The sequence below is a fragment of the Lagopus muta genome, chromosome 2, assembly GCF_023343835.1.
Source record: "Lagopus muta isolate bLagMut1 chromosome 2, bLagMut1 primary, whole genome shotgun sequence".
Taxonomy (NCBI): Eukaryota; Metazoa; Chordata; class Aves; order Galliformes; family Phasianidae; genus Lagopus; species Lagopus muta.
In genome coordinates, this window is record NC_064434.1 from 7,011,109 (window position 1) to 7,024,087 (window position 12,979).

General features: G+C 37.1%; 1 protein-coding gene across 6 annotated transcripts in view; it reads left to right on the top strand.

The window, feature by feature from the left end:
* ATAD2B (ATPase family AAA domain containing 2B) overlaps positions 1 to 12,979 on the top strand; it is an 83,232-nt gene that overhangs the window by 49,715 nt on the left and 20,538 nt on the right. For 5 of the 6 annotated variants that reach the window (XM_048938069.1, XM_048938070.1, XM_048938072.1 and 2 more), the window contains 7 exons: positions 170 to 302; positions 2,125 to 2,311; positions 2,960 to 3,145; positions 4,012 to 4,147; positions 4,486 to 4,682; positions 7,132 to 7,291; positions 11,212 to 11,334. In XM_048938069.1, the coding sequence (XP_048794026.1) occupies positions 170 to 302; positions 2,125 to 2,311; positions 2,960 to 3,145; positions 4,012 to 4,147; positions 4,486 to 4,682; positions 7,132 to 7,291; positions 11,212 to 11,334 (1,122 nt within the window). The remainder of the gene's footprint in view (positions 1 to 169; positions 303 to 2,124; positions 2,312 to 2,959; positions 3,146 to 4,011; positions 4,148 to 4,485; positions 4,683 to 7,131; positions 7,292 to 11,211; positions 11,335 to 12,979) is intronic. The other variant, XM_048938071.1, reaches the window with a different exon arrangement.

Sequence of the window (12,979 nt, forward strand, 5' to 3'; positions counted from 1 at the left end):
TTTTTTTTTTTGAAAGTATTTATTATTCAGCGTTCTTACATTTTGACAGTTATAATATTTTTTTTCTTACTCTTGAAAATAAGTGTTGTAATTGAAGAAAATTGTAATGCCTTTTCTTGTTTGTTGTGAGTATAAGTGATGAGACTAATTAATGTATTTCTTGGAACAGATGTACCAAGTCTAATATTAGATGATAGTGAAGATGAGAATGCTTCATCAATTTTTGAGACGAGCTGTCCCTCAGGATCACCAAAGAAACAGTCATCAGCTGCTATACATAAACCCTACCTTCATTTTACAATGTGAGTGTTTCTCTAACTGTCTCTAACCAGATGGATGAAATTATGGCACTCTTAGATCAGTAGAGGTAATAAAGGTGTGGTGGCAATGCTGTTCTGTGTGAGGAAAAATAAAACTGCACGGATTAGAGGTTTTAGATTGAAATGCTCTTAGGTAAGGCCACGTCCTGAACGCAGCAATCAGAAACAGCTTGGAACAGATGGATTTGTCTTAGAAGTAAGGATCTTAACAGCAATTCTCAATTGTAACAAGCAGTATTGATTTGAAATACCACACACTGGGAAAAGAGATATTGAGGAATATTTCCCTGGGCTGGAGCTGTGGGGTGACCTGAGAGCAGCCTTTCAGCTCCTAAAGAGGAGCTGCAGAAAAGAAAGGGACAGGCTTTTTAGCAGGGTCTGTGATGACAGAACAAGGGGAAATGGTTTCAAGCTCAGGAAGGGTAGGTTTAGGTTAAATGTGAGGAAAAAAATCGCTTACAGTAAAGGAGTGAGGCACTGCAACAGATTGCCAAGTGATGTGGTTGATGTCCCATCCCTGGAGGCTTTCAAGTCCAGGCTGTGTCAGGCTCTGGGCAGCCTCATCTAGCTGTGGTGTCCCTGTTCATTGCAGGGCAGTTGGACTAAATGGCCTTCAGAGGTCCCTTCCAACTCTAAGGATTCTATGATTCTGTGATTTTTGAGGGTTAAATTTAGAGGTTTACTTTGTAGGAAACATTACGATAACATTACAAAAGAGATTTGCTTTGTCTTGGTCTGAAGCACTGTTGAGCTTCAGCGTATGCAATTGTTTGGTTAAATGATAAAAATGTTTTGAGGTTTTTCAACATAGTTTTTCCTTGTTTTTCTTGGAAAGTTTTTGGGAAGTGGGAATTTGGAAAGATTGTGTGAAATTTGGCTGAATCCTTTCTGTTCAATTTGAATTGCCTACAGTAATTAAATGTAAAGTAACATTTCTTTGGTTTTTAGTTAGAACCGTTTTAGCCTATGTTCTGTAGGTTCTCTGGGGAGTTTGCTTAATAAAGAAAATGAGGTTAGGAGAACTGCTCAGTAGTAGTACTGTTCAGTAGAGCCATCTTGTGGAAAAATGCTAAATTTTTTTCTGCTAAAAAGTGATGCCAGGGCAGCATTTATGGAAATCTACACTTAAAAATAAGGATATAATTTAAATTCTCTGAGAAGCGTGTGGTCAAGTTTTTAATACTAAATTTAATTTAATACCAAATTTCTTACATGAACTCCCTCTTAGGATGTCTTCTATGTAGCAAGAATGAAAATAAGGTTTATCTTTGCAGTCTTTCTGCTCTCATAAAATAAACTTAGTAAAAGAGTAGAACATGAACGGTGATTTTTGTTAAATCCTATTTCTTAAATTACAACACACTACATTCTTCTTGGAAATCTTAGGTATTATTTTTGGAGGATGAGTTTATTAACTTGAAATTTCTGAGGTTACTGTAGAGATACATGAGTTTGATGTGACCAAATAGATATCTTGACTGAAAGTCCATTTATGTGAAAGCATGTTCATATGATTTATAAGTTTAACATGTGCACATTTTTGCAGATGAGTTTGAATAAAATTGTTGTGAAATTCAAGCAGTAGACAAGGCTTGAGTTACTTAGAGCTGAATTAGTGCTGAAGTATTTTACAGTTTGTTGAATCTTTTTAGGCAGTTGTAGGAAGTTGTCCATTACTTGGTCTTTTGGATTCTTAGCAAACAAAAGACCCAAAACAAATACCCAGGCTTGAAGCAGTGATTGAGGTTATATGTATTTCCATTGGTAAGGGTGGCATGTTCATTCTAACTGTTGTCTGTTACAGGTCAGCTTATCACCAGCCAACCTCTTACCGACCGAGATTACTGCTAACTGGAGAGAGGGGTTCGGGTCAGACTTCACACCTTGCTCCAGCACTATTGCACACTCTTGAAAAGTTCTCTGTACACAGGCTAGATCTGCCAGCACTTTATTCAGTCAGTGCCAAAACACCTGAAGAATCGTGTGCACAGGTGACATTTAAAATTCTCTTCTAATACGTAACTGATGTAATTCTGGAACGGATCTGTAGCATCTAAATAATGGCAGCTGAGTGGTGTGTTAGGTAAAAGCCAGGTTTTCATAGGCATATTTTAAATATAGATCTCTCTAGATGGATATTCAGATCTCTGTTGACTAATAAGAGTAATCATGTTTTTAACATGACTGCTCAGGCGCAAACCTTATCTCAAGTAAATTGAATCTGGGTTTTTGGTTCTGGATTTTCATTTTTGTTAGTTTATGTGTAAATTGTTGTGTTGTGGATTTATGCTCAATTACTTACTGTAAATGCTTAAGTGTGTGGTGAATTTTATGGTGTGTAAGGATAGCAAGCCAGTTTAATTTTCATATTGATAGTTCAATCTTGACAGGTTTTTAAAACATACATGACAAGAAGTATTTTTGTAGGGCCTACCACAAGGATGTAAAATAACTGAATGATACAGCTAACAATTGCAAACAGTTGCTTAGAAAGCCTTAATTATTAGATAATGTTAATTTACTGGAGGATTTGTATACCAAGTATTACCAACACAACTCATTTCCTAGTCTGCAAGAGTTTTGCTTCTCATGGGGGATAACAACGATTTTAGTTAAACATCATTGTTACTTTTAATTAGATCTTTCGTGAAGCTCGAAGAACAGTACCAAGTATTGTTTACATGCCTCAGATTGGTGATTGGTGGGAAGCTGTCAGTGAAACTGTGAGAGCTACTTTTCTAACCTTGCTGCAAGATATACCATCTTTCTCCCCTATATTTCTGCTGTCTACCTCTGAGTCCATGTATAGTGAATTGCCTGAAGAGGTAAGTTGATTGTGGGAGGGCAGTGTTATTATGGATGCATGTGCTATTCAACATGTTCTGATCACATGAAAACACTGTTTTGTGCTGTTTTTCAAACTTTACAGAAAATTACCAATTTTATTACAATGAGGGAGGTACTTCCACATTACTGACAATCAGAATCTCCACACTATATTGCTGAGGAGGCCAAGTTCTTGAACTATACTTGCTGTTTAGAAATGACATAGTTCCTTTAAAGTGTTGATGGATTCAACCCATCGTGGGCTTGTTCTCTGGTCTGCTGTTGAAGGCAGTGATGGAATTCCAGTAGCATGTATGGAGTAGAGTTGATTTTCTTCATAGTGGCTGGTATAATGTTGTGTTTTGCATTTAGGAGGGGAAGAGTGTTGAAAACTCTCCAACTTTTCAGCTATCAAGCAGGATAAGGGCGCAAAAGGAGCTGGGAGAGAGCAGGACCTCTGTAGCTGACCCAAACTGGACAAAGGGATGTTGTTCTATGCGCACTGCTGGCACATGTCCAGCTTTTCATCCACTAGGACCCCCAGGTCTTTCTCCACAGGGCCTTTTTCCTCCTGTCTGTAGACATACCTGGGATTGCCCCAATGCAGGCGCGACACCTTGCACTTGGCCTTGTTGAACCTCATTAGGTTCATGTGGGCCCGCTTCTTAAACCTGTCCAGGTCCCTCTGGATGGCATCCCTTCCTTCAGTGTACACAGATTTGTACACAGATTGTACACAGAGTTTCCTATCTTCTCTAATGTGATTAATTGTGGAAAAGTTTGTGACGAGCATTTTTGTATGGTTGCTAATTATGTCACTTTGAGTGGAGGCTCAGTTTTTACACAGCATTATTTTCTTTTGTAGGTGAAATGTATTTTCAGAATCCAATATGAAGAGGTTTTTTATATTCAGAAACCAAGTGAAGAAGACAGATTGCGATTTTTCAGAGGATTAATTCTTGATGAGGCTGCAATGCCCCCACCAAGAAGGAAACAGGCTGGTAAACTAAATTACAGTAAAGCCAATAATAATGTGATCTCAGTGTTCTGTTTTCTGACTCCTTTTCTGATGCTGATTTCTTTTCAGAAGGCACGAGTAACTGACAGCTAGTGTAGGTAATAGGTGGCAATGTTTCTGTACCCAGAAAGTTTATTTGGAGGAGGATTGGAGGAATTGCAGTTACTGGTTTTAGAAAATGGGGGGGACTGTGGGACTAAGAGTTCATTGATGGTTGGTTGGTGAGACCCATTAAATACGTAGTGAATTTGGAGGGGCATCATCATAAAATACGCTGCCGTTAATACTTCTGTTGTCTGACTTCTTGTTTTTTTTCCCTAGCTCTTCGTGCTATGGAAGTTCTTCCTCTTGCACTGCCGTCTCCTGCCCGTGAGCTGTCGGAAGCAGAAAAACAACGAATGGAGGACCAGGAAGAGAACACGTTGAGAGAGCTGCGGTTGTTTCTCAGGGATGTAACCAAGAGGCTGGCGACAGACAAGCGCTTTAACATCTTCAGCAAACCGGTGGATATTGAAGAGGTCTTGTTTCAGTGATGTGCAAACAATGAAGTTATTAGAAAAAGAGCATCAATTGAAAAAGGAAATGGAGAAGTGAATAATTAAAATGAATGTTTTAGCTGTAATCTTTCCTATCTAGGCTGTTAGTTTTAGCTGGCGAGATGGTCACAGCCACATCAATTGAGATGTAAGGAGTTTGAGAATGTTCTTTGTACCAGTAACCTGTAGGAAACTGTGCTTTCCTGTCAGTTTTCCAACTAAAAGTAGCATTTAAAAATGCCACTCCCATCCCTGCCAGTGCTTCTGAAATATTTGGAAACATAAATACTATTCTTTAATAAAAGCTTTTAGAGCATAATAGTCCTGTAGGCATGATAGTATTGGAAAAGCAATCTGTGTGTTCTGTAATGTAGCAAGCATTAATAGTATTGTTGAATAATTTCAGCAGTAATGCTTACAGATGCCATTAATTGCAGATGGTAGCACTTTATAAGGCATTTGCTGGATGATTATATAGTGTGCACACCTAACTGATCAGATGGCTCCATCTGCAAATCTATTTTCAGATGCTTGTATAAGAAAAGGATGTGGTTTAGCCTGACTTAAAAATCAAATGCTGCAAGTCTGGTAGTTAGGATTGTTTGTCTTTTGTTTCTCACGAAACATTTCCATTATCAGATACTACTAGTCAAATATGAGATCTTTGCAGTACAGCACTGTAGAAAATGAATTTGCATTGTAAATTTCACACGCCTAAATAGCGTATTTTTATTGTCTCACGCAGTCCTCTTAGTGGGAGCTTTCCTCAGTGTTGTGTAGCTGTTTTTGTTGGAAAGCTGTTTGAAAGACTGAGGAGCTCTTCAATAAGGCATTTCAGTGTGAGCATGGTCAAAGGAGTATTTTTATTATGAAACTGCTCAGGAGTTGTAGGGAATCCATCGTACTCATGGTAAAATTCTTTTTCCCCCAATGAATTTGCAGTTCAAATACACATGAATAAGTTTAGGGAGAAAAAAAAAACAAAAAAAAAAAAACCAAAACAGAATACCCACAAAACCACAGTCCTGGCTTTGTGGGTGGAGAAATTAAATAAAATTACATTAGCAGGATTTTTTTGCATGCCTTGTAATGTATGGCAGCACTAGAAATTGTCCCTTTTTGTCTCATGTCATCCTTTCAAGCATGGCTCTGTCCCATTGTAGAAGAGCTGTCTGATTTTCTGAAGAAGTGTTAAGCTTGTTCCACTCCTGCTTGCGTTGCAGAGGGCATAATGCTGCTGTGTGACAAATCAGAGATTTTCCTGACTAATACAACAGCAGTGTTTACAGTTTCCAGTGAAAGATTATTTCTGATGTGCTAATGAGAAGAAGAAGCTCATGACTTGGCGTTCCACTCAATGAACTAATCATCATGTTTCTATAGAGAGGCATAAGAAGAATTTTTGCCATTTGAATTTTTCAGCATAAATTTCGGTGTGCTTAGGGAGTTAGGCTACGTACTGCTGTCCACTGCACTAAAGCATTGAAGTTATTTTATGTTGTAATAGATTTTTGTATGAATATCTATAGATACTTCATTTAAAGAAACCTATTAAGTCTTAACAGAGCCACTGCAGCTTGATCTGGATATGTGTGTAACTGCTCACTATTTTGGCAGCTACCATCATACGTGGGTGATTTCAAAAGAAAAAAAGCAATGTTGTTTCTGAGGCTGCCAGTGTTTCTAATTGATTGCAACCTTAATTGCAGTGAGACATGCACCTATAGGATTTTTCTGCCTTGAAGTAAATAACAAATTAATAGTTTTTTTTTATGAACTTTGTTACAGCAGCTGTGCTGATACATTTGACTGTCAAGCTTGAGCCCCTTATGGTACCATTAATTATGTAAAATATTTTCAGTGTGCCCTAGTGGAAGCTGAATTTCCATTTGTGAGCTAAGCTTGTAGTAAGCTGTGAACTCTACAGAAGGGCAGTCTAAAGAGAAAGTATTATGTCAAAGTTACTGTCTTCGATCAATAGAACCTGACTTTTCTAAAAAATAAAATTGAGTGAAGGAACTAATTAATCATATATACTTACAAATTGGTAATTTGACTGTTTAGTTTAATGAGAAGTTTACTGAAAACTTGAACAACACAGTTTTCCTCATTTTTCTTTGGGTGAAGCTTCTTGTTTTCTCTTTCCAGCTCAAGATAATGTTATAACAGTCACAAAAAAAACCTAGAAATAAAAATGCATTTAGATAAAATGCCGTGCCTCAAAAACAACATCAGCTCCATTTTAGAGAAACTGAAGAAACTGGAAGTCCTGTTGAAACTTTGACTTTTAACATAGTTTTTCTTTTATTATTGAAACTGTTTAGTTATTGTGTTGGGGCTAAACATGTGGAATGAATAAGGCTACCAAGATATCAAACTAGCAGTGTTCAAATACAGTCTTTTGTCATTTTTGTGTGCTGTTTGATTGCAGGTTTCAGATTACCTTGAAGTTATCAAAGAGCCAATGGACCTGTCAACAGTAATAACCAAAATTGATAAACACAACTACTTAACAGCCAAGGATTTCCTAACAGATATTGATCTGATATGCAGCAATGCATTGGAGTACAATCCAGACAAAGATCCTGGAGGTAAGATCTGCTTCATCTTGGCTTTCCTAAATTGAAAGCGTGGTACTTAATCACATATTCAGTTACTATTCTAGTCTCTAAATAAGCTGCATGCTTTATTATAATTAAGACAAACAAGCAAATTTCCTAAGTGTCTGTGCTTTTAGTGTTCTAAGGCACTTGGAGCACTGGGGGACGTTACAAGAGCTACAGCACTTAGAGTTGTTCTCTAATAAATTAGGTTTTGTAGCTCCTTTTAAAATTCAATAGCTCATTTTCATTGAATTGACTTTGCATAAGCAACAAAAGCCAGTGTGATTTGGAGAGCTGCGGAGAGAATACTACACACAATCTGGCAGTGGTCTGCTTTTATTTTCTCATTGGCTTAAAATGTGAAATGCACCTACAGAAATTAAGAAATGTCTGTCTGGGGATGGAAATAAAGTGAGATAGATCATCAGGCAGAGAAGTTGCTGCAGCTGGTTAGGAGAGATTTAGAAGGTTTGGTCTCCACAGTGTCACACTGTGCTTTCAATTAAGGCAGAATTTGTGGAATGAAATGCATGGGAAACTGTTCATACTGAAAGGAAAGAGCATATTTTATACTCTTTGCAGGGGCCACCTTATTGTGAATATTGTTAAAAGAAAGCCTTTCATTTGGCAGCTTTCAGAATCATCAAGAAAACATTTAAAATGCAAAAGCAACATTCTTTTAATGTAGTTTTATTTTATATTTGTGATACCAGAAGTCTGACTCTGTCTGTAGACCAATGCATTTAAGTGTTTTATGAAATAATTTTACCAGGTTATAGCCTGATTACGTATATTTTTTAACTCAAGTTTTTGATGTTATTCTTTCCCATTCTCCTGTACTTCTGAGCTGTAAGCTGAATGCTGAGAGCACTAATCCTCTTGGGTGGTTATTTTGAAATGCATGTTGTAATTCTGAAATTGTTTTGCACGGTTTAGTTCCCGTAATGTCAGATCCTAGCTTTGCAAAGCCAGGGTCATGTGAGAAGAATTGCCTTGCATTTGTGTAGCTGTGAAGCCTCAAGTAGAGGGTTTTTCATGTTTCATGTGCCTTCTGAACGTAGTGCTAGTTCCTAGCTTTTGAAAAGAAACCTTTCTTTGATTTATGGATGCTTTTTGTATTACAGCTAAAAAAAAATAATACACTGGTAGAATTCAGCAAATGATTCAGTGTGTTCTTGGTAACACTGCTTAAGGACTTCTAATGTGTAATTATGAGATAATCAAAGCCTTGATGGGCATATGGGATTCTCTGAGTATCTCTGAAGAGTGCCTGCTCACGTAGTGAGGGCTGGGAGTGACACCTCCTGCATGTGACCGACATGTTTTTGACTTAATGATGGGCTTTGGGAAAAATTGGCATTAATTCACACCTTTTGTTCTCCTTTTTTAGGCCTTTTGGATCTGTGAGCTTGGTTGCTCAGTTCTGGGAAATATAGTCTGAAGAGGTTCTTGAAGTTGTAGAGCAGGTCTCTCTACCTCCAAAGAACAGATTTGGAGGTCAGGTCTTCTAGGAATCGTGACATGAATCTCAAGTTTGGTGTGGCAGAAACTTGAAATAGCAAAGGCAGCTTGGGCAGAATGTAGAGTCAGAACTTTTCATTGAGCTTAACCAAAGAGAAGAGCTTTAGGAAACACGCCTAGGGAGCCAAAATAGGAACATTTTAGTTTTTTCCTTATGTCAGGATTAAATGAGGAGAAATGGATCTGGCTGTTCCTAGGTTAAGTTTCCGATTGTAGCTTCTCAACTTTGAGAAGGCATTTGAAAGATAGTTCTGTCTTCTGCGTTGTCGCAGATTGATTATATATTGTTCTTCTGGCATGTAAGATGTCATGAGTTTTTGTATGAATACACTGCTGGAACAGTACATCATTTCTATTCTGAGTAGGCATTATATGTGTTCAAATCCATTAACTGATCATAAAGTTATAAAAAAATCCATTAACTGATTATTAAGCTGTAAACATTCATATTTTTAAAGCTGGGCTTATATCCTTCCTCTGTCTCATGCATGAATTTGCAAAAGTGTCATACTGTACCTGGTTCTGTTCTGTCATTCAGTTTGGAAAGGCAATTGGAGTAAACAGTTCATATACTGAATACAAAGGCTCAAAACTGGATTCTTTTTGTTCTTTTAAAATTTATTTTTCTATACAGTTGCAGATAGATCTCAACAAGAGAATCTTTCTTTTTCCCCTCCATTATTTGACCATTTTTTCCATTCTTCAGGAATGGGAACAACCTTTGTGTATTAGACAGATTAGTATTTGCATCTTCAAAACGTCTGTGGGAAAGTCTTGCCTATCACAGGATGTGAGAAAAGAAGTATTTCAGTCAAATGTTCCCTTCAAAAGATGCAAAATAGCATTTGCCATTTCAGTAAAATATTGGTGTAGACTTGGGAATCTGTGCCCCTGTATTGTTTGATAGAATACGGTTGGTGCTATGGTCATCTGTGGTAGTGTGATTCAACTTGTGTTTACATTCATGGTGCTTTTTGGTAGGTTTATATAAAAACCTATTGTGTGTTAAATGCAAGTAGGACATGTTGACGTGACTCTACAAACCTGGTTTTGGGGAAGGCTATTTCAACAGTAAGCTTCTAATCAATATCAAGAACCCAACTTAAACTCCATGTAGAGCTTTGATCACTATGGAGGCTTTTTTTCCCCCCTCCTTTTAGTAGGTTGTTTTGTATTTTATTTCCTGACTGACTTACACATCAACAAACTGCAGATGTTTATTTGTGATCACAAATCAAGATGCTCCACAAGTATATGTGTGTTAAAGAAAAGAAAAGGAATAAATCTGCTTTCCAGTCAATTAAAGCAGTAGTAGATTTCCTCAGAAAACATACTGAGGGCTTGATTGGGCTGGATGTTGGTATTATTTTTGACTCAGCTGCCCTCTCATCTGTAAAATATACTGTTTCTAGATTTATAAACCTTGTTTAATAAATGTTCATTGATACTCTTAATTGTTGTACTTAGTAATTATTAAAACAGATTAAATATGCTAATTATATAATACGTTGTAGAGATTAATGTTGGTGTTTGCTGTATAAGTACATCCATCAGCTGGAAAAAGCAATTCAGTGTGGATGAATTGACAAATTAAATATGTTTGTGCTAAAAGTAAATGGTGATTTCACTGAAAAGCAGCATTCTAGATGTCAGTTTCTCCACATATGGCTTAACTTGCTAAGTCAAAATTACTTCTCAAATACAGCGACAGCAATGGAAGAATTTCTTTTGTGTATTTCAAAGAGATTTTGGCCAGTTTTTCTGGAGCAGGTCAAAATGAGAAATAACTATTCGTTATCAACAGGAATCTGGTGAAGCATGAGATGGAATTTTATAGCATTTGTTGAAGAAAAATTAAACAATTAAAAAAAAAAAAAAAAAAAGAAAAAAAAAAAGTAAGGAATGTAGTCCTGATGTGCCGTACGAATTCAGAGGGTGTCCAGTACGATTTTGGTGACAATAGGTGGATGTTACCCCCTTAGGGAATGAATTTGTTCCTGGACAAGTCTCTTGTTACTTGGGGCACTCTTATTGCCCTCCATGATTCTGTGTAGATCTGCCTGGGGGAACTGGCGACACCTGCTGGTTCTCGTGAGTTTTGAAGAGCTGTGAGTTGATTTATGTTCATCTTTCATCTTTTGCCTTTGTTTAGAAAGTTACTATTGATTAAATTAACAGTTTGTACTTCTGAGAACTACTATATTTTTAACATTGCTGGGTTGGAATTTTTGAGCACGCTGTTATTGATCAGTGTACATTTTCATGTATTTCTGTTTTCCAGCTCCATCTATATCAGTGTTGTCATATACAGAACAAACTTACGTAGAAATGATAAGTCTTTTACTAATTGTGATTAAAATTAATAAGTGTTCTGTCTTGTTTTCTAGATAAAATAATAAGACATAGAGCTTGTACTTTGAAGGACACTGCTCATGCTATCATTGCTGCTGAACTGGATCCAGAATTTAATAAGATGTGTGAAGAAATCAAGGAAGCAAGAAGAAAAAGAGGTATGTTTAGCTTCATTTATCATAACAGAACATAAATAGGATAGAAGACAATTACAAATGCCCACATAAAAAATTAAATTTAAAATGGAAAATGGAGTGCGTGTCAGTCTCGGGCAGTACCTGGTAAAGGATGGCTGAGCTTGAAACTTGTCTACTTTTCCCAGCTGTGTGAGTTTATCTGATAAAACACTGTCCTTTGCAAAAGAGGAATGCAGTGCCTGTGGCTACAGAAAGCAGTGTTGAACGCAGTGAACAGGTAGATAGGCATTGGCACTGCTGTGCTAATTGAAGGTGTGGTGGCACCAGAGCTGCGTTCTAGAAATGCAATGCATTAACAATTAAGATTAGGGAGAATACCATTTAAAACACTGTATTTTCAGTTCAGCCTGGCATGTGTCCAAGTGTACTTTTGGTGATAATACATTGACTTTTTGGATTAGGAAATGTCCGTTAAATCCACCCTGAGGAGAGAAATGAGATTGACAGTCTAATAATCCAGAATCAGGAAATACAGCCCCCTCTGTTGGGGCACTGACATCATTTTTGTTCATATTAGTGCAGGTGTGTTCAGCTTGCAGTTTATAGACCCCCAAGTCTATGGACAGCTCTAACGTTGACCACAGTAGGTAACTGAAAACCCAGATGTGCTCTCAGAACGGCTTCATTTACAGGAGAAATTCTGTACCTCCATGATTTTTTTTTTTTTTTTTTTTTTTTCTGAAAATTGAGAAAGGTTGAAAACTTCTAAACTGTAATCTTAGGGGAAAAAAAAAAAAAAAAAGAAAAATCCAGCTTTTTTAATGCCTACTTGTTTCAGTAATTCTGGCTTTGCCTTCCAAAGCGTTTACTGCTTCAACTCCTGCTTTGGAAAAAAACAAAACCAACCAACCAAGAGATGAGAAAAACTTGCATTATTAGATTTCTAAATTGGCTATGACCACTCTTGTTTTTGCAGGTTTCTGAAATACTTTTGTCAGTAGGTTGAAGACCCTTTATTAATAAATTTCCTTGAACTAAGCAAGTGTCTATAGGCTTTCTCTTCAGCTTTCAGTGGATGCTGTTCCACTTATTTTCCAATTCAGTCGTGTATTTTTGTTTAATCCTGTTTGAGTTTCCAATGTGCATCTGAAATTGTAATTCACTGTGGTAGTAAATTTGAACTAATACTTTTCTATACTTTTCTGTTAAAAGGATGTTCACAATTCTGGCCTTAGTATCACACTGAGAGCTATGCTCAGTTAATTATCCACTGTGAGTTCCTCGTGATTGCTGAAGGTTATTTCTTCTGAGGTTAAAGTTAGCTGTATATAAGGCTCTGGTGTTACAGAGAGCAACTAGAGTTTGTAGTTGCTGCTTGCAGATTTCTCAAGAGCTAATCCACTAGCAGCTCAATTTTCATTTAAACCTGAAGAGGTAAAAGTAGTATTGCAGTCACAAATTGAGCTGGAGTGGTGAATGTGACCATCAGAAATCAACTTTGTCCACCTGGAAAAAAAAAACAAGTCCCAAAGTTGGTTAGATCTTGGCCAATGTTTTCTCAGCTACATTAGAAAGACTTCAATTTGAGATTTGGAAGGACTCAAATGAGCTGATCTGGTGAGGCTTCTGTAGATTCTCTGGCAGTTTTGTGAAGTGTTTTTGAACA